The 21,984-nt window shown below is 47.6% G+C and overlaps 1 protein-coding gene across 2 annotated transcripts in view; it reads right to left on the reverse strand.

The window, feature by feature from the left end:
• The window catches only part of FAM120A (family with sequence similarity 120A), a 92,568-nt gene extending 81,746 nt beyond the window's left edge, over positions 1–10,822 (reverse strand). For both annotated transcript variants that reach the window (XM_027614885.1, XM_027614884.1), the window contains exon 1: positions 10,349–10,822. In XM_027614885.1, coding sequence (XP_027470686.1) covers positions 10,349–10,822 — 474 coding nt within the window. The remainder of the gene's footprint in view (positions 1–10,348) is intronic.
• Between the last annotated feature and the right edge of the window lie 11,162 nt (positions 10,823–21,984).

A 21,984-nucleotide genomic window follows, 5' to 3' on the forward strand; every position in this document is an offset into this window, starting at 1 on the left:
TGACCAAAGCTAGAATAATTTATGCAACAAAATAAAGAACATATTAGGTTATCACCCAAAGTATAAAACTAATACACGAGCCCATATTAGTCCAAACAAGTGATTACATAAACACAGTCTGCCCTACACAAGAATTCCAACAGTAATGTGAAATCCCTCCCAGGAGCTGAAGTTCACCCCCACCGTCCCCCCAAGCAGGGGCTAGCCTAAAGGACCACTTCCAAAGGAGCAAACCAGCAACGGGATGAAGTCACATCATAGAGCAGATGCCAGCAGACTCCACCACGGTATGGTGTGACAAAGGGCACTGCACCTCCGGGGCCTTCTCCCCAAAACACGAGAAAGCATCAGGCAGCCCAAACTGGAGGCCAGCCTACAAAATACCTGCTCAATAACCCAAAGTGCCAAGGACACCAAAGAAGCAGAGGTTGAGGAGCTGTCCTGGACCAGAGGGGCCTGAGGAGATGAGACACCTGAAGGCCACAGGGCAACCCAGATCGGGGCCCGGAGCCTAAAAGAACCCCAGCGGAAGGAGGAATAAGAACTGAATGTTAGAACACAGTGAGGCTCATGGTACCGCATCAATGCGAGCTTCTTAGTTTTGATAACCGCTCGCTCACAAGCTGTAACCATGCACGGAAGCAGAGTGAAGGATATTCGGGAACCCTCTGTACCATCTTGGCAACTTTTCTATAAACCTAAAATTATTCCACAGTTAAGAAGTTTATTTTAAAAAAGAAAAAAGTCAACAGTCTACAAGACACCAGCTGGAAGACTATTTTAAGCTACTTCACCAGGTGAACACAGCATTAACAGGCATGAACAGCACAGTCTAAGATCCTATTATGTGAAAACACATCTCTCTGCAGATCGTGGGGCTTCAGGAAGCAGGAGAGCCCACTGCAGGTGAGATTGGGCCACTACAGACCTGCGAATAAATGAACCAAGTCCACTGGCCAGAGGGCCCGGGGACAACGCCTCAAGACGAGCACCACCTCAAAGAGCAGGTGTTGGGACTGGGTCAGTGCAAGGTCTGGCTAGGGACAGGAAAAGGGTCTAGGCTGCGTCAAAACAGGACTTGAAAAGCAAATATTTAATTAAAGATAAAAAGTAAATGTCAGTTAGGCTTCAGGGAAGCAGGGTCTGACAGGCGCTGGCTGTCCCTCTCTTTTGAGCATCTCCTCTCCGGGCCTGTAGGCCCTCTGCTCTGGGGCCTGCCTCCCACCTAAGCTGCCAGAGGACAGCACCCTGCTTCTCCAATTCCCTGGCCCCCAACTCCAGGTGCAAACTGGGCAGAATAGAACGAAATCGGTACACCTGGTTCTTAATTCTAATTTTAGAAGTGAGGAAAAACTATGACATACGATACTGGGATGATTATTTCAAGCTAAAAACCTGAAGCCCTGAGACCCGCCTTCCTACAAGCAGTAGTAGAGGGGTAAAGCCTCCCTCCCCGAGAGTGAGGCAAACCTGGAATTCTGCATGGCCTCAGTAAAGAAAACCCCAGGTTGGTACCCCGAGACCACAACCGCCATAAAGGCAGGTTTCTGTCTCTGGCGCCAGGGGGGCGAACCCCACTGCCCACTTTAACACTTTCTGCACTTCCACTTCTTCATCTGCAAAAGTAACACCATCCGTACCTCAAAGGGCAGCTGCAACGGTTAACGAGCAACTGCATGTAAACAGTTCAGTCCTTCATCAATAATAAACGCTGATAGAAGTTGGCTACCATTTGTCTTTAAGAAAGCTGCATGAGAAAGGATCTGCTTCTTCATACTTTTCAAACATATGGGACCTGAAACACTATGAGTTGTCATAAATAGATTTTCCGACATCAAGAAAAAAAATACTGTGTGAGGTTTTTCTTTAGAACGGTTTTACACCAGCTCAGGGAATAATGTGACACACCCTCCAGCCACTTATGAGATTTAAAAGATGTTAAGTTAACCTGAACATAGGAGGACAGGAGTCGACCTAAATTCTTTTGCTTTTTTAAAAAATGACACCTTGATCTTGAACTCTAGTTGCCAGGTCCTGGGTGGGTGAGATTACTCAGGCTACTCAATGCTGCTCAAGTCCAACAGAAGAATGAGGACATAAAAGTCAACTCCAATTTGGTGGAAGATTTTTATTGTTGTTGTCAACATTAAAAGGGCAATTTCAAGTTATGACATATTTTAGCGATGTCTCTAAAAACTAAGTCTCTCCCCTTCAGGAAATCTGGAATCAGAACTGAAGGGCTTCTTACCTTACACATCTCTTGCCTGTTCTATAAGAACTGGTTACAGTAGTCTTAAAAGGAAAAATAATTTCTTTTAAAGTAAGTGAGTGGCACATGAAAGGATTCTCGATTTCATTAATCATAAAGGAAATGAAAATCAAAACCACAATGAGATACCATTCAACACCCATAAGGATGGCTACTATCAAAAAAATAAACAAAACACAAATAAGCAGGTGTTGGCAAGGAGGTGAAGAAATTGGAGCCTCATACATTGCTGGTGAGAATGCAAGAGGGCGCAGCTGCTGTGGAAAACAGTATGACCATTCCTCAAAAAGTTACCCAGAGAACTACCCTATGATCCAGCAATTCTACTTCCAGGTATACCAAAAGAACTGAAAGCAGAGACTCAAACAGGTATTTGTACACCCATTTTCATAACAATACTATCACAACAACCAAAAGGTGGAAGCAACCATCAACAGATGAATGGATAAAGAAAATATGTACAGACACAGAATATTACTCAGCCTTGAAAAAGAATGAACTCCTGACACCTGCTACAAAACATGGATGAACCTTGAGGACACTATATTAAGTGAAATAAGCTGGTCACAAAAGGACAAATACTGTACGATTCTACTTACATGAGGTCCTGACAGCAGTGAAATTCCAAGACAGAGTAGGTAGTGGGCACCAGGGGCTGGGGGGGGGTGGGGAGGGATACAGTTGCAGTTTGGGTGTTTAGTGGGGACAGAGTTTCAGTTTGGGAAGATGAGAAAGTTCTGGAAACAGAAGGTGGGGATGGTTGCACAACAGTGTGAATGTACCTAACGCCACCACACTGTACACTTAACAGTGGTTAAAACAGTCGAATTTTGTTATAGTTTACCACAATTTAAAAAAAGTAAAATTAAGAATATATAATAATAAGGGCGCCTGGGTGGCTCAGTTGGTTAGGCGACTGCCTTCGGCTCAGGTCATGATCCTGGAGTCCCGGGATCGAGTCCCACGTCGGGCTCCCTGCTCGGCGGGGAGCCTGCTTCTCCCTCTGACCCTCTTCCCTCTCGTGCTCTCTATCTCTCATTCTCTCTCTCTCAAATAAATAAATAAAATCTTTAAAAAAAAAAGAATATGTAATAATAAAAAGAGGGTTTTGTGCCATCTCCCTGTCTTCTTAGGAAGCCTAAGCACTTGGCTCCAAGAGGTAACTTCCTACTTGTCAAAAGATAGAGGTTTTACTTTTCCTTCAGATGACGACATTAGTGTGCATGATTAGCAAGGACTGTGGCTGCCAGGCTATATAACAGGCTGAGACTTCTTTTTTTCCTTTGCAATCTCTTTAATAGACTGCCTTAATGCCTGGCCAATAACAGGTACTCAATTTTTGCTAAAGGAAGGATGAATCATTGACTGGGAACCAATCAGAAAAGAGAGTATCAGGAATATAAAGTGAGAAAATAAATCTTACACAATGGCCATTGATCCAGGTGTTGTAAGAAAATAATTAAATGTGTCTGTCTATATAAATAGAACAAAGCAAATATCTGATTAAAAAGTTAAGCACCTATACTACACATATGCAAGAGAAGTAAACTGAGTCCCCAGCCTCAAGCAGCCTCCAGTCAGCTGGGGATGCACACACAGGTAGCTATAACAAAGCAGAACCCAGGAAGCACAGATGCACAGGCGCACTGTGCGTATCCCTGGTCCACCTGTGGGATCATCAGAACAGGCTCCATGTGGGGCGCCTGGGTGGCTTAGTCAGTTAAGCGTCTGCCTTTGGCTCAGGTCATGACATGATCTCAGGGTACTACGATGGAGCAATGGGGAGTCTGCTTCTCCTTCTTCCTCTGCCCCTCCCCCTGCTCATGTTCTCTCTCTCTCAAATAAATCAATAAAATCTTATAAAAAAAAATAAAAGAGGCTCCATGAAGGAAGCTGGCACCTGACATGGACTTTAAAGTATGAGCAAAATCCTGACCAGCGGAAGTGGGTAGTTGGACAAGAAGGAGAAACATGAACAGAGTGGGGAAGCTGGACGTTTCCTGGGGAAGCAGGGAGTGGAATGCTGAAGCACTGACAAAGTAGAGCAGAGGAACTGTGAGCCATGCGGGCAGGTGGAAGGAACTCAGTTCAGGAGGGTCTGAACCTCAGTACAGAGTTTGGATTAATGGTTTTGTTCAAGTTGTTGGCAGAACTGACTAACCTGAGGAGCCCGCAGGCCGCACTGACAAGGTATGCAGGATGAGTTCCACCGGTGAGGCAGCAGGTGTGGGGCCCAGTCAGATGAGATACAATTCTGACGGCTGCCCACACTTAGACACTGGTGAATAAAATGGTACCCTGAGTGTGTGTACTTTTTGCTCTATTTTATTATTCTGTATCATTTTTTCTAAATGCTGGTAAATACCCAATAATTTGGTTTCACAACCACCAAGGGGTTTGCACAATCACTTATTCGGCCTATAGGCTCCACTTGGAGAGTTTACATGGTGGGGGTACTGGAGTGAGGAAGGGCACGTGGGAGACTGCCGGGCTTGCAGAGGGACCGGCAGGCTGGGTCGTGAAATGCAGGGGGAGGGGGCAACACGACGACTCTAGGGGGCCAGGAGTGTGACCCTGAAGTGAATGACGAGGCTGAAACCAGTGAAGGTTATAAGCAAAATCAGAGGAGCCCAAGTGCACAGAGGATGGAACAGAAACAAGAATGAAGACTAGCTCAGAAGGCGTTGGGGCTACAGAAGGGAGACAGCATTTCAAAGTCTTAACGGTGAAGCTTCCCACTAATTACAGGGTCCCACTCTGGGGTGGCTAAAGCACAAACACAATGGCCACTTGATGTGAGGGATAGGAGGCAGGAAGGGGGTTCCGAGTGGTCAGCTGTGTGCTAAATAGGGGTCAGGAGACACGGTGTCAAGCATATAACACCAACGGCCCGACAAGCCTCTGCGAGCAGGCTGTGGGACTGGTCAAAAGCTGTGTGCACACGTGGACAGCAGTAACTTCAAAGAGGTGATGCTGCGATTATGAGAAGGAAGAGCATGTAGTGGAGAACAGTGGCGATTATGGGAAGTCTTATTTCAGTAGCTCCAGGAAATAGAAGCACTCTGATCATCGAAAAGGGTTCAACAAGGCATACAAAGGAGAAATGCTGGCTTTGATCAGTCTAACTTCAAGAAAAGGGAAGAGATTTAGACATGGTGATGAATGTTATAAAAATCAGTGCTGAAATCACAAATCGGGGGCTCAAGAGCACAATCCAACCCCCAGCCTATTTTGTTTGGCTTAAATAGTATTTTTTAAATGGGATAATTTCAAATAAAAGTCTGGATTCCTAGCTTTCTTGAAAAACGTGAAGTCTGATAATGCTGGCTCTACAGTCCTATAAGGTTTTTTTTTTTTTTAAAGATTTTATTTATTTATTTGACAGAGAGAACGAGAGATAGAGAGCACGAGAGGGAAGAGGGTCGGAGGGAGAAGCAGACTCCCTGCCGAGCAGGGAGCCCGATGTGGGACTCGATCCCAGGACTCCAGGATCATGACCTGAGCCGAAGGCAGTTGCTTAACCAACTGGGCCACCTAGGCGCCTACAGTCCTATAAGGTTTGTAAAACATGCACACTCTTGGATCTACCAAGTTTGTGTGTGCACCATTAGCAGGGGGTTGGGTAAACCACTGGAACACTATACGCAGGCATTAAAAAGAATTAGAATTATATAAACATAAAAACATTTTTTACATCCTTATTTAAAAAAGCAAATTGCTGAATAATGTATTGTGTGATCACATTAATATTAAAAATTAAAACCATACGGTGCTAATACATAACATGTTGTGTAACATATAATACAAAAAATACATAGGCAGCTGCTACAGAAAACAGTATGGCAACTCCTCGAGAAATTAAACATGGAATTACCATATGAGCTACCAATTCCACTTCTAGGCATCTCCAAAAGAACTATAGCTGGGGCTCAAACAGAGCACACCCAAGTTCATAGCAGCATGATTCATTATTCACAACAGACAAAAGGGGAAGCAACCCAAGCTTCCATGGACAGAAGGATGGGTGAACCACATGTGGTCTGTGGAATACTATGCAGCCTTTAAAAAGGAGGGTAACTAACACAATGTCACAACATGGATGAATCTTGAAGACATTAGGCTGAAATAAGCCAGTCCAAAATTGGTACACTGCAAAATAATAAATATTTTAAAATAAGTCTTTTACATGGATGGTTGGTTTTGGTTGTAATGTGGTCAATTTTCAACCTAAGTATTCCCTGGTCAATTCAAGGTCTTAGAGAACAAGGTGTAACTACTAGTTTTTGGCCCCTCCGGGATAGAAACCATGCCGCTCCCACTGTAGCTGGAAAACACAGCAGAGGCACTGTGCTATCAGATCTGACCTGGGAGTGAAGTGCAGGTAGGCACACCCCTGAGGCATTCTTACACAAAGCAACTGAACTTTGCCTTCAACTCAGCACTTCCCTCTTGAGGTTACTGGTTACTTGTCCCCAGATGTAGCCTACTCAGCAATCCTGTCTCATCCTATACAAAATGGGTAACAAAACCCCGTGCTGGCCAGATGAGGCAACGCCGTGAAAGGGCCCAGTGAGGGCAGGCACCCGACAAGTCAGTCCCTGCCCCAACCGGTACGCATCATCATCCCAAAATCTCAAGCCCCAGCCAAATGTCACAGACTTCCACTGACGTAAAGCAGGAGCACGGCTTTATTATGTCAGACCTAAGTAAATATGCCAGAGCACCGACTCAGGGGAAGATCTGAAGGTCTTCATTATAAACCCACACCGACTCAAGTCTTGTGGCAGGAACATTTAGGAAAGCTCCAGGGATTTAATGCCACGAAGATTTTTAAATAAATATCAGTCCCTCCCTGAAGTTACAAAGGTTGTGATGACTCAAAGCACACAAGAGGAAACACTCCCAGTAACTGGCAGAGGCCAAGCTCAGGCCAGGCAGTTCAGTGACCTGAACAAAATTAGCCGATTCATAGGCCAACTTCTAATGGTTAAAGAAATATAACTATTACTGTACCAAAAAAATTACAATTATTACTCTACCAAAGACATACTCTTCAAAGTCAAAAAAGATTTCTCTAAGCAAAGCTGACAGGAAAGTAAGCCTTTCTGCCAGTTTACAGAAGCCTAGAAGGCCAACAAGATGGTAGATTTTTATAAGACACATGCCTCATGGACCCAACATGACACATAGTGACATTTCACGTCAATTTCGGCAATTCCTATGTCAACTTTACATAATACTGTAGAAAAAAAACTACTGATTGTCATACAGTAAAATTAACTTTTATTTACTTCTGATGTGTAGTTCTAAGGTTTTAAAAACGCATTCCTGGGGCACCTGGGTGGCTCAGTAATCAAGCTCCTGCCTTGGGCTCAGGTCATGACCCCAGGGTCCTGGGACCGTGCCCTGCGTAGGGCTCCCTGCTCGGTGGGAAGGCTGCTTCTCCCTCCCCCACTCCCCTTGCTTGTGAGGTTCCCTCTCTTGCTGTCTCTCTCTGTCAAAAAAGAGATTAAAAAATCTTAAAAAAAAAAAAAAAAGGCATTCCCACCATCACCATCAGAGTACCTAACAGTTCCATCACCCCAAAAAGCTCCATCCCTGCACCCTCACCTGACCCCTGCCCTCTGGCAACCACTGACCTGGTCATGAGAATGTCACAGAAAGAGAATCACACCTTTAAGCCTGGCTTCTTTCGCTCAACATAAAGCCTTAGAGATTCAACCCACGAGTTGCCTGTACGAAAACTTCCTGTTGCTGCTGAGTAGGACGGCACAGCATGGACGGACCCGTTTGTTTAGTCACCTACTGAAGGATATTTTGGCTGTTTCCAGTTCTGGCCGTTATGAATACAACTGCTATGAACACTCAAGTACAGTCTTTGTGTGAACAAAAGTTTCATTGGGTAATTACCCCGGAGCAGCACCGCCAGAGCACATGATAAATGCATACTGAACGCTGTGTGCCAGCCTGCATTCCCACCAGGCATGTGACACGCTTCCAGCTGCTTAGCATTCTTGTCAGCACTTAGTATTGTTGGTAGTGCTTGTTTTAGCCATTCTAACAGGCATACGGTGATATATTATCATGGTTTTAATTTACTTAACCGTTTTAATGGACATATTTTTTTAAAAAGTACACACTGCTTCATTCCCTTAGGGATCACTGAACATAAATTTTTCTGACTCAAAATCATCCTTGCAGAATAAACACGGCGCCACCCTCGGTGGCTACTCAAGTACACAGGACTGTCTTCCTAATTCTTCCTGATAGGCCACAGAATTATGTCTGGTTTTTACAGTTTTTTTGTTTTTGTTTTTGTTTTTTATCTTCCCCCTTACAAAGTTTCACTTCTTGCTATTAATGGCGCTCCTGACTCTGGCCGACTTTCCTCTGCACTCTTTCCTCACGCTGAGTTTAGAAATGTATTACTAAGCTTCTCAGAACCAAATCTGAGAAGGAGAGGATTTGATTCTCCAGTGAGGAAAAAGAAAGCTTTGTTTTTTCTCTTCGGGTCCCTGTACCAAAACTTCCTGACCTCCCACTTGGCAGCTGAGAAATTTCTAGTAGCTAAATTTCTTAGACGTTTCCAAAAAGGTGAGGCTGCCAGGTTAAGTGAGTACTAGGTAACTGAGCCGTGACTGTATTAATCTGTGCAACTAGCACTATACTATGCTTCTATACCAGGAGCTAAAAGCTTACCTAAAGCAAAAGAGTCATACGGAAAATCATCTTGTGTTTGGAAACCTCAATGGGAGAAATCATCTCAAATCTAGTTTCCAAACACTCACACATCGGTCAAAAGTCTGAGTACCTAGTAGGTAAATCACACATTCAGAGAGGTGCAGAGATCAACATAAAGACGCTTCTTTATAGTTAGAGAAGAGTTCAGCAGTTCTTTCAAAAGATAGAGGCTGTGTACACCCTGAATCTAATGCTGCAGAATATCGAGTGTTCCTCCGAAAGTCATTTGACCAGAAGGCTCATCCTGCCTTTTCGGTGCTCGTCTCCATCTCCGAACACCTTTTCCAACATATTCGGGAGGCGGACAGGCGCTGGGAATCGCCGCGGCCTTGCTTCTGCCCGGGCGCCCGGGCTCCAGGGCAGAAGATGCCAGCGGCGCCAGGCTCTCGGCCAAGCTCCCCGCGGACGCCGGCGGTGCCCGGCCGGGCCCGCAGACCAATCGCCGCTCTCCCAGCCGCCACGACCCGCAGACTTAGAGGCCCTGTCGCCAATTGCAACCGGATCGGGGAGGGACTTCCGCCATCACTTCAGGCTTTCCCACCACCATCTCAGCTCAGGCAGGAAGAGTGAATTCCACAAACTTTGAGCTCAGGCACTTTCAAGCAGAAATAATGGCAAACAAGTTGGAAGACACAGGGGCAGCAGCCAGAAAACCAAAACAGACCCCAAAATTTTCAACAAAAAACAACGAAAAAGGAAGCAATCAAAGCTGGAGTCGAGGCTCACGGATTTGCAGGCCGCCTCCGCGGCGGCTGCTGGGCCCTGGAGCCGTCCTCGGCCCCGGCTCGGCCAGGAGCCCTCTGCCCAAGGGGCAGCGGCCGGCGGCGGCGGCTCTGGCCGCCTGGCGCGCGGCCGCAGGTGGCCGAGGCGTCCCCCGCGCAGAGGCCTCGACCCCGGACGCCCGGGCGCGCAGCCGCCCGGCCCTGCGCTACGCCGGTCCCCGCAGAGCCCCAGAGCCCAGGACGCGAGGCCGCAGAGCTAACAAAACTCGAGCACGCCCAACCCCGCAGTTCTGTGAGTCCCAGGCACGCAAACACCGTCCTCTGAGAGCGACCGCGGACGCGGGCCCGCGTCTCCCGCAGCGGAGCCCCCGCGGCAGGCCCTGAGCAGCTCTGACGGCGGCCGCGCCCCCGCCGCCCCCGCCCGGGACCCCCGCCCGGGACCCCCGCCCGCCGCCACGCAGCCCCCTCGCGGCGCCCAAGACCTGTTGCCGCGCGGCCGCCGCCACACGCGGGGCGGGGGGGGGTCCGGGGCGCGCCCGAGGCCCCGGCCGCGCGCCCATCTGGCCCCCCGGCCCCCGGCCCCGCCGCCCCCCACCGCGGCCCCCGCCGGCCGCACCTTGACGTGGAAGCGGATGAGCGCCAGGCGGATGCAGTGCGCCATGCAGACGGGCGGCAGGAACCAGACCTTGGGCGGCGGGGTGCCCTTGTTCTGGACATGGCTGACGATCTGCTGCGCCGTCTGGCGCTCGTTGCCCTGCCGCTTGACCCACTCGTGCAGCCGCGCCTTCTCGAGCGCGCCGTTGAAAAAGACGAAGAGCTCGATGTTGCCGCCGAAGCAGGCCTTGGCCAGCGCGGCCAGGTAGCCGAGCATGTGGTTCCACTGGCCGCCGCTCACCCAGTCGGTGTAGAAGCCGCCGTAGAGGCGGTGCAGGCAGTTGTCGGCGTCCACCAGCAGGCGCAGCGGCGTGTGCGGGGGCCGCTGCCGCCCGCCGCCCACCAGGCTGCCCCGGGCCAGCTTCTGCAGCTCCACCGGCACCACGGCGCTCGGGCAGTGCTTCTCGATGTAGTCCTGGAAGCCCTGCACGCCCATGGCGGCGGCGGCGGCGGCGGGCGCGGGGCGGCGGGGCGGCGGGGCCGGGGGCGGCGGGGCCGGGGGCGGCGGGGGCCGTGGCGCGGCCGGGGCGGCGGCGGGCTCTAGGGGGGGCCGGGGCGGGCCGCGGGCGCGCTCATGGCCGCTGCGGCCGCCATGTGCTGCCGCCTCCCAGGGCCATGGCGGGAGGGACCTGCGCCGTGCGCCGCTCGAGGCCCGGGCCAGGCTGAGGCGGCCTCGCGCGGGCGGCGGCGGCAGCGGCGGCGGCGGCGGCGGCGGCGGCGGCGGCGGGGCGGGGCGGGGCGGCGCAGGCTGACGCACGCGGGCCGGCGGAGGGCGGAAGAGGCGGCGCCGCGGCCTGCGGGACCCGCACCCAGCCCGGATCCCGGCCCCGGCGGCGGAAACCCAGCCCCCGGGAGAGGCAGCGCGGCCGGGCCGGGGGAGGGGGCGCCGGGACGGCCTCGCGGTGGCGGCTGTGGGTGCCGTCACCGCGGGGACACCCAGCCCTCGTCCGCGGGCCCCGTCACCCTGAGGAGACCCCGTCACCCTGAGGAGACCCCGTCACCCTGAGGAGACCCCGTCCGGTCCGCGGGCCCCGTCACCCTGAGGAGACCCCGTCACCCTGTGGAGACCCCGTCCGGTCCGCGGGCCCTGTCACCCTGAGGAGACCCCGTCACCCTGAGGAGACCCCGTCCGGTCCGCGGGCCCCGTCACCCTGAGGAGATCCCGTCACCCTGTGGAGACCCCGTCCCCGTCCGCGGGCCCCGTCACCCTGAGGAGACCCCGTCCCCGTCCGCGGGCCCTGTCACCCTGAGAAGACCCCGTCACCCTGAGGAGACCCCGTCACCCTGTGGAGACCCCGTCCGGTCCGCGGGCCCCGTCACCCTGAGGAGACCCCGTCACCCTGAGGAGACCCCGTCCGGTCCGCGGGCCCCGTCACCCTGAGGAGACCCCGTCCCCGTCCGCGGGCCCTGTCACCCTGAGAAGACCCCGTCACCCTGAGGAGACCCCGTCCCCGTCCGCGGGCCCTGTCACCCTGAGAAGACCCCGTCACCCTGAGGAGACCCCGTCACCCTGTGGAGACCCCGTCCGGTCCGCGGGCCCCGTCACCCTGAGGAGACCCCGTCACCCTGAGGAGACCCCGTCCGGTCCGCGGGCCCCGTCACCCTGAGGAGACCCCGTCCCCGTCCGCGGGCCCTGTCACCCTGAGAAGACCCCGTCACCCTGAGGAGACCCCGTCCGGTCCGCGGGCCCCGTCACCCTGAGGAGACCCCGTCCCCGTCCGCGGGCCCCGTCACCCTGAGGAGACCCCGTCCCCGTCCGCGGGCCCTGTCACCCTGAGAAGACCCCGTCACCCTGAGGAGACCCCGTCCGGTCCGCGGGCCCCGTCACCCTGAGGAGACCCCGTCCCTCGGGTCCCACCGCCCGGAAAAGGCCGCGTCCCGACCCCGGAGCCGCTCAGCCCGCAGAGGGAAAGGGGGTCCGGCTGGTCAGGAGCTCGGGAGTCGGGGTGCGTCGGGGAGGGAGGGGCAGCAGACGGCCCTGGTCCTTGGCCTGCGGCGTGTCCTCGGGGTGGGGGGGGCCCCGGGCTCAGAGGTGAGCACGCGCTAGGTGGTGACGGCACTTTAGTGAGCGGGGGACACAGCCCCTCCGGACTCCGGGCGTCCCAGGCCTGGGCTGCTAGAGCCGTGGGCAGCCGAGGGCGGCGGCCCGGGCCCTCGGGGCGGGCGCTGTGGGCCGGCAGGCTTCCCCGCGGGCGCCGCCGCGCAGCCCACCCCCCCCCCCCCCGCCCCGGGGGCCTCCGCACGGACGGGCGCTGTGGGCCGCAGACGCCGGGCGGCCGGCCTGTCGCGGTCGCCGCGCACCCGGGCCGCACCGTGGGCTGCTTGCCGCGCCCGCTCCGGGTGTAGCGCCGGCCGCGAGCCCCCCCCGGGCTGGGCAGCGCCTCCCAAGGACGGCGAGTCCAGCCCCCGCCGCTCTGCTGGCTTTGCCGCAACTGCTTTTAAAATGAGGTTAATCCTGGATGTATACTAGGCTTCAGTAAGACATTAAAAAATAAAAATAAAAAAACAGATTAATGTCTTGCAGAATGAAGCATGTAGAAACTCCGAACTCTCACGAGTTGGGAAGTGGCGTTCCTACTTCCCTGCAGCCCTCCCATCTGTTCTTTTTCTGAAGAAACCCCTGCAGAGCGGCGGGCGCAGACAGCAGGTGCGGAGCAGATGGAGCCCGCGCCGCGCGCTCCAAGGAGCCCCCTCCTCTCTGTCCCTGAAAAGGCAAGTTGGATTTTTTTCATGTCTTTTCTTGTAACTTCACCTCAAATACAAGCCAGTGTGATACATACGTAAAATGTTCTTGGTATTTTGATAAGTATGTTTAATTTTTTTAAAAACACTGTAGCAAGTTAAGCCACTTACCCATACGCAAAATTAGTAATGAAGCCAGGATCATGTGTTACTTAGAAATGCGGTTATAGCCATTTAAGGCCGCATTAGACGCTGACACCCCAGAAACATCCCCATGTCCTCTGTACCCCACTGCAGACTCACAAGGTGGAGAAGAAGAGTAGTTTCCATACTCGCTGTATTTTAATTTATAGCATTGCATTCCATATATTTACCTTCATCGTGCACTGTCTTTATTTTAAACATGCTTGTTTTTAATTTTGCTTTAGTGCCAGTGTCCGGGATTCAGGGAGTAAACTTTCACCTTAAGACAGTGTGGAGTACTAAGGTTCTGGAGTCAGACTGCCGGATCTGTCTCCTCCCAGCTCTGCGCCCTTGTCAAAATGACTGTCTTTTCAAACCCTGGGTCTTATCGTTTGTACAATGAGGACGTTAACAGTACTTACCTCCCAGATTGTTATAGGATTAAATGAGATAATTTGTGTGCTTACCACACGGCAAATACTCAGTGAATGTTGGCTCTTATATTTATTATTTCCACATAACTAATTATATTGACTTTATGCTCGAGAGCATGGACAAGTTATTTTACTGTTTAAAACTCTAAAATTCGTTTTCATAAGTATAAAACATAAAATTCATTTATGCTTACTCGCCCTATTTAACTATGTGTTCACCTTTTTAAAAAAGCAAATTCTTTCATTTTTTTTTTTAACTAATATTATTAATGGCTGTCAAGATGTTTGGCTGACAAATATTTTATGTAATCTGCATCCTCAGCTCAAATTCAGGGGCTGGTTGAAGTAAAAAAAAAAAATTAAATATCGTTATTTTTACAGTAAACATCTGTATTTAAAATTCAGTAAAAAATTATAATATATTCTCGGGTTCACAGCACATGGCAGCTAATGATTGGGGACCTTCATTTCCAATGACTTTATCCTTGGACAATTCACTTAGAGTGTATGATAAAACTTTTAATTTCACCAAGAGATTGTCATACAAGTGAGGAAAAAATTTTACAAAATGCTAAAAAGGACATGTCCTATGCTTCACAGAAATTACAAAATGAAATCTCAGGAAAACCGTGTGATTAATACACAAAGAGAACCAGCCCGTGGTGTGCAAAAATTATCAATAGGTGGAAAACCAATGACAGAAATACTATTTTCCGTTCTTTTATGTTTTAGCCAATCTGTTATTGATCAATTCATCTACAGCTCAAAGTAGGAAAATATTGTCTTATTTACATGACTCTTTCCAAAGTAAAGTGCTTTATAGTAGAATAACACCTTTGATTAATATTCTACTTAGTTGAGGCTTCTATCTACTAGCAATAAAAGGTAAGTTTTCATTGCTTCAAGGAAGGTGAAAGGGAGCTCTGCCCCCACCCATATAATCACTAGCATATATTGGGAGAACAGCAGGCTGGAACAGCTAAGCATGGAATCTGTGACCTGAGCAGAGCACAGATTAATCCCTGCTTGGGATTTGAACCTATAATGTTTACCTTGCACTAAGGCTCTAATCTGTTAATTGTCAACTTAAATGACCCAGAAGAGCACACAGATATCTCTGTGCAGTCTTGAAGATTTTGTTTTTGCTGTTTTGGTATTCTGGAATTAGAAAGTGCTTTTCATTTTTAGTTATATGGATTAAAAGTCCTTTTTCTTCACAGGTGTGGATTTATTTTCTCTTTCAACCATAATTTTTATAAACATGTATACAGTTATAGTTTTAAATTGTAAGTCACTGGGAAAATATAAGCAGATTTCTATAAATTCACATTTCTGGCACTCTTCAAGTACAGTGGGAGTTCCCAAATGCATGGCGACATCTTACATCATCAGTTGGTGACCATCTCCGCTGAACAGCTGCTGCGCTCTTTATCACCATACTTTTCCCTTCCCTAGCTACAACAGTTGTTGGTGTCCATTCTTTCTGAAGTCTGCAAAGGACTTACTGCCTGTGTCCCCTCCCCACCACTTGTGGGAATGCCCGATGGCCTTCCTCACACTTTCTGGGCATCCAAGGCCTCTTCATGCCAACATCTGTCCTTACTGACGTGAAACACTTAAGCATCACACTGTCTTCCCTCCCACCCTCACCACTGGGAGCTGCTGAGGAGGAGGAGACAAACATCCAAGGGATGCTTTGGAAGACAATACTCAGTCGGCATATAGTCTCTCTTGTTTGGGTAGAAGACCTTCATAGTCATTCCTTAAATATGCCTGATGGAATCTTCCAAAAAAAATTTTTTTTTTGGTAAACTAAATTTTATTTCTCAATATGATATAAATCTAATGAGAAAAAATTTTTAAACCAGCAACTCCCATTCATAGTACAAAACCATTTTAAGATTTAATTATTTAGAGTCTAGTTATCATTAAATGGTCTGTTACATTTGTGGAAACTACAAAAAAAAATGTATCTGGAAGGAACGCTTCTCTCACACCAGCATATGAAGAGCATCCAGGCCTGACCAGGTTGGAACACATGAACCTCACCTCCTCCAGGGACCCTGTAGCCTCACACACAGGAACACACAGTCATTCTCTGGAAAGTGAGCTGAGGTTCCCCACACGGACTCCTCCACTGTCTAGGGAAGAGATTAGGGTTGCCTGCTGAGCTATAGGAGCACAGGTGCCTTGTTGGGAAGGCAGGGAGAAAGTTCTGCTTTAAATGCAGATGCCCTCAGGGTGGAGCAATAGCCTGAGCCTAGGAAAGAGCTGGAAGCAAGAAACAGCTGCTCCTTCTCTGCTCACCACTGCCTCCTCCCATCCCTGCCTGCAGCAGGTCCTAGATTGGGGTGCAGGCAGCACCAGCCATAGCTGAGGGGCTAAGACATCCATCTCCACACCAGTGCAACTGGGAGTAAGGATTTCAGCACAGATACCTCCAGTTTTGTTAAACTAAGAAACCCTGTATTTCAAAATAAACATTTCCACATCATTAAAATAGAAAAGATGAGGGACGCCTGGGTGGCTCAGTTGGTTAAGCATCTGCCTTCAGCTCAGGTCATGATCCCAGGGTCCTGGGATCAAGTTCCACATCAGGCTCCTTGCTCAGTGGGGAGCCTGCTTCTCCCTCTGCCTGCCGCTCCCCCTACTTGTGCTCTCTCTCTGACAAGTAAATACGATCTTTTAAAAAATAGAAAAGATTATAGACTCAGTAATCTTTTTTTTTTTTTAAAGAGAGAGAGAGAGAGAGAAAGCATAAGCAGGAAGGGGGAGGAGGGGCAAAGGAAGAGAACGAGAGAATCTTAAGCAGGCTCCATGCCCAGTGCAGAGCCCAGCGTGGGGCTTGATCTCACCATCCTGAGATCATGACCTGAGCTGAAATCAAGAGTTGGACCCTTTAACCAACTGAGCTACCCAGGCGCCCCTAGACTCATTAATCTTATCGTAGCATTTACTTTTCTTGAGATGCACCGTCCAATAGAACTTTCTGTGATGGAAGAAAACTGAGCTGTGCTATCCAATATGGTAGCTGCTAGCTATATGTAGCTATTGAGCACTTGATGTATACAACTGAGGAACTAAATTTTTAATTTCATTTAGCTTTCATTAAATAGCTACATGTGGCTAGTGGCTACTATATCAAAAGATCTTAATTCCTAAAAAGCTGAGCAGTTGCATCAGCCTTGCCTCATATTGGCTTACATTTAATGAAATTTATTCAGTAAATTACTTCATAACACTTCAACATAACATCACGTTTGCTCAGTGCTTTATAGTTTATAAATTGCCTTCTCTTAAAAAAAAATCTCTTTGGCTCTGATGGATGGCTAGCTCCTTGCAGAAATACAGAAATTATAAGATAAGGCTCCTACCCTGCATTTTTAATTTTCCAACCCACACCATTTCTATCACAGTTTGTAGAGTTCTTACCACCTAGGACATATGCAAGAGATGCCTTTCCAATATGTCAGTAGTCTTTTGTTTGTTTGTTTGTTTGTTTTATGTCAGTAGTCTTAAGAATACTTTGTTCACACCAGATGCCCTACCCAAGTTATTGCCTGGTCAGCACAGTGTACGTCAAGACTGGCTTCCTGGGGTCTGGGTAGGTCTGTGAGTGCAGACCGAGTCTGTGTTAATCATTGTCGCAGACCTCTCTCCCACGTTGCTCATACTGACTTATAGCCAATTGCACAGCCTGGTCAACTGAAAAGACTGTCTAAAACCCCAGGCCTGGACAGGCAAGATAGCATATTACACTGTATGGGCTTTGGCTCTTATGTCACAAGCAGCAGAGACAACTCCCTCTTGTATAAGCAAAATTGCATTTTTTTTAAGAATTAGGAACTCATAAATCAACTTACAAAAGTTGAGGAACCAGGATTAGAAGTGGGCAGAAGTGAGGGAGGGCAGGCACCAGTACATGTAAAAATACATCTGGGGTGCTGAAGATGACATAATGAACTGCAATATTCCCTTTTCCTGTGGTCACTTGCATAAGATTCAAAGTTACAGAAAAAAAAAAGAGTTGAATAGACCAAGCTTAAGTATGATGTCTCCAACCTCGCAGTGAAAAGAGTATGGCTCCTTCAGCTTTAATATGAAGAAGCATGTACCTGGATTGAGCATCTCACCAAAACTACATACAACTCCTGAGAAAGATATCTATGTACCTTTAGGAAGGGAAAAGGAATGCTCAATGTCCAAGATAGACACGTGCTCATGACATACATGATAGGACCCTCCCTATACCCTGTCCTTAAAAGACACAGATACTATAAAATCATGCCTTCTAAATCTTAAAACAGTGATTATATACTGAATCGCTGCTGAGCCACATGTCTAAAGAACTGGCCAGTTCTAACTTGATCCATCTGTCTTTTTTTTTGATTTCTTTAATTCACCACAAATTCACTTAATTAACTAAGAAACTAAGACCTGTATTTTATCACAAAGGTTCTCCTAAGAAACACCATGTAACTCCTTATAGCTATCAACATATGGTATATCTCCATGACATTTCCATGACCTATAAGTCTAGCAATCCTATGCTTAATAAGGTTAACTTTTAATACTTTAATCTATTAGGTAGATACTTATTAAGCATTCATATTTTTCATTTTGTCAAGTCCCTTTTGTGACTCAGATTTCTATTTTCCTCTCCCGAAGCTCATAGTCTACTAAGAAAAGATAGAGATAACTTGTATTACCAAGAAATATATAGATTAGTACCAATTAGTACCATTAGTACATTCATGTGAGGAAGACACTAATTTTAAATTGGAGCTTCAGCCTCACTGTCAGCCAAGATGTAGTAATAGGAACTGACCACCCTCCCACCTGAAACAACAACAATAAAAAAACTGAAACAAAATAAGTGAGACAACATGAGACTGAGTCCCACTTTGGGCTCCGCACTGGGCATGGAGCCTGCTTAAGATTCTCTCCCTCTTCCCCTGCTCTTGCTCTTGCTCTCTCAAAAAGTAATTAATTAATTAAGTGAGACAATGTTTCTTAAACATTGAACATCAGTCAATGATGAACAGAGATCTTTGAAAGACGGGAAACAAAGGGAGTGAGCCCTACAATTACCCAGCTCACTGCCTGGTAGAAGTTTCAGGGCCATGATGTGAGGAAGGCCTGGTAGCCGCAAGTTGAGGGAATGGAACTGGGAATCTGAGTTGGACAAAGTGGCTAGGATTTGCAGGGCAGAGAATTAGAGGAATTCTGTAAAGAGAGATCTGCAGATGATCCTCCTGAAATATTCACCTGAGAATTGATTAGTGCATTCATATGAACAACCTACCCAAGGCAGAGGAAAAAATGTTTGGAAAGGATGAGAGGGTATAGTGTCCGATTCCAACAGATTGGAAAATCACATCATTCAAAAGTCATCAGCTAGAGTACTAAAAAAGTCTTCCCTCAATAGTTAGATAAAATTAACCTAGACAAGGATTCTGGGAAGATGGTGGAGTAGGAAGCACCAGGAATCTGTCTCCCATCTAGACAAAAATGGCACTGGCAGAATCTGTCTGATGTAACTATTTTGGAACTTTGGAATGTATTGAAGCATTGCAACTTCCAGAGGAGGCTTGAATGGTAAAATTTTGTTAATTTTGGTCAATTTCAGCTCTTAACACAGCAGCAGCTACCCATCCCCACCCCCAGCCACATGGCAGGCAGCTGTACACATGTTCCTTGAGCAGTTTACATACAGCCTCTAGGAGTAAGGGTGGAAAAAAAGGACACTGTCCTCCAAACATTGGTGGTCTGTGCTGTCACTGATGATTGGTGCTTCTGATCACAGAGGTGCAAAGACGTGGGTAGCCATTGTTGTTGAACCTTCCCCCATTGCAAACCCCTCCCTACCCCCAACCCCCACTGAGCTGACTTCCAGGAAATGTGAAGGGAAGTGCCTTTTTCTCACCCCTTCATCCTTCACCTTTCCCCTTTCATGATCCAGACATTAAAGATTGGATATTCAAAAACAACTGCATGTTCAGAGAAAATTTAAAAGTAACTGCACTTGCCCAAGGAAAGTCTCAGAAAAGACCTAAGAAGACATTATGTTTGTACCTTAGTCTGATCCATGGTTGTTTGAGACAACCTCAAACAAAACAAAAACAAAAACAATAACAACAAGAACAAAACAAAAGCCCCCAAACCCTAGGGAGTGGGGAGAACCTGATTGCCAGACTTGCCACATTATTAGATTCAAAATTCCAGTGTTCAACCAAAAACCACATAAAATTCTTTCCCAGAGAAAGAATTGGGGAAGTATGGCCCATTCAAAGGTAAAACCATTCGACAGAATCTGCCCCTGAAATAAACTTAATAAAAGATATATTAAGGGGCACCTGGGTGGCTCAGTCATTAAGCATCTGCCTTCGGCTCAGGTCATGATCCCAGGGTCCTGGGATTGAGCCCTGCATCAGGCTCCCTGCTCCACAGGAAGCCTGCTTCTCCCTCTCCCACTCCCCCTGCTTGTGTTCCCTCTATCACTGTGTCTCTCCCTGTCAAATAAATAAATAAAATGTTTTAAAAAATAAAAATAAAAAAACAAAAGATATTAAACAAATACTTTAAAACAACTGTCTTAATGTGTTCAGAGAACTAAAGGAAGATATAGGGAAAGTCAAGAAAATGAGGTATGAACAAAATAGGAATATCAATAAAGAGACAGAAAACCTAAGAAAGAGAGAGAGAGAGACAAATCCTGAAACTGAAAAATACAATAACTAAAATTTTAAAATTCACTAGAGATATTCAAAAGCAGATTTCAGCAGGCAAGAGAAATAACCAGGAACTTGAAGATAGCAATGGAAATTATCCAGACTGCAGAAAGAAAAAAGATTAAAGGAAAGGAATGGAACCTAAGGGAAATATGGGACAACACAAAATGTACCCACACACTCATCATGGGAGTCCCAGAAAGGGAAGAGGAAGAGGCAGAGAGAACATCTGAATAGTGGCTGAAAACATCTCAAATTTGATGAAAGACATGAATATAAATATCCAAGAAGCTCAGCAAACTCCCAAGTAAGATGAAGTCACAGACCCACACTGAGACACATACTCAAACTTTCAAAAGACAAAGAACAAATATTGAAAACGGCAAGATGTGATGAGCACTGGGGGTATATACACCTGATGAGTTGTTGAACACTACATCTGAAACTAATGATATACTATATGTTGGCTAATTGAATTTAAATAATAATAAAAAGAAAGCAGCAAGAGAGAAGCAAATCATCACATACAAGGGATCCTCAATAAGATTATATGCAGATTTCTTATCAGAAACCATAGAGGCCATAGGACAGTGGGCCAACATATTCAAAGTACTCAAAGAAAAATAATATCAACCAAGAATCCTATATCCAGCAAAACTGTTCTTCAAAACTGAGGGAGAAATCAAGACATTCCCAGATAAACAAAAGCTGAGGGGGTTCAAGACCTATAGACCTGCCCTGCAAGAACTGCTTGAAGGTGTCCTGCAAAGTGAAACAAAATTATATTAGGCTGTAACTCAAAGCCAAATGGAGAAATAAAGATCTCAATAAAAATAAATACGAGGGCATCTTTAAAAAGTAGTGTTACTGTAAGAATGGTTTGTAACTGTAATTTTTGTTTTCTTTTTTTTTTTTTAAAGATTTTATTTATTTATTTGAGAGAGAGAGAATGAGAGATAGCACGAGAGGGAAGAGGGTCAGAGGGAGAAGCAGACTCCCTGCTGAGCAGGGAGCCTGACGTGGGACTCGATCCCAGGACTCCAGGATCATGACCTGAGCTGAAGGCAGTCGCTTAACCAACTGAGCCACCCAGGCACCCTGTAATTTTTGTTTTCTACATGACTTAAGAGACTGATGCATTAAAAGAAAAAAACACTATTTTTTAAAAAGATTTTATTCATTTATTTGACAGAGAGGGAGAGAGCAGACAAGCAGAGGGAGCGGCAGGCAGAGGGATAAGCAGGCCTCCAGCTGAGCAAGGAGCCCGATGTGGGACTTGATCTCAGGACCCTGGGATCATGACCTGAGCCAAAGGCAGATGCTTAACTGACTGAGCCACCCAGGTGCCCCAGGATAAAAACGTTACTAATGTAAAAGCTAGTATTACTGTACCATTGATTTGCAACTCCACATAATGTTTTCTACATGATTGAGGAAAGTGATGCATTTAAAAGAGTTATTATGTTTTGGGGCAGGCAATGTATAAAGATGTAATTTTGTGACATCAACAACTAAAAGAGGCTGAAGTTCTAAAAGAGCTGAGATTTTTATTGGAGTTAAGCTGTTAT

This window comes from Zalophus californianus, chromosome 13, assembly GCF_009762305.2.
Source record: "Zalophus californianus isolate mZalCal1 chromosome 13, mZalCal1.pri.v2, whole genome shotgun sequence".
Taxonomy (NCBI): domain Eukaryota; kingdom Metazoa; phylum Chordata; class Mammalia; order Carnivora; family Otariidae; genus Zalophus; species Zalophus californianus.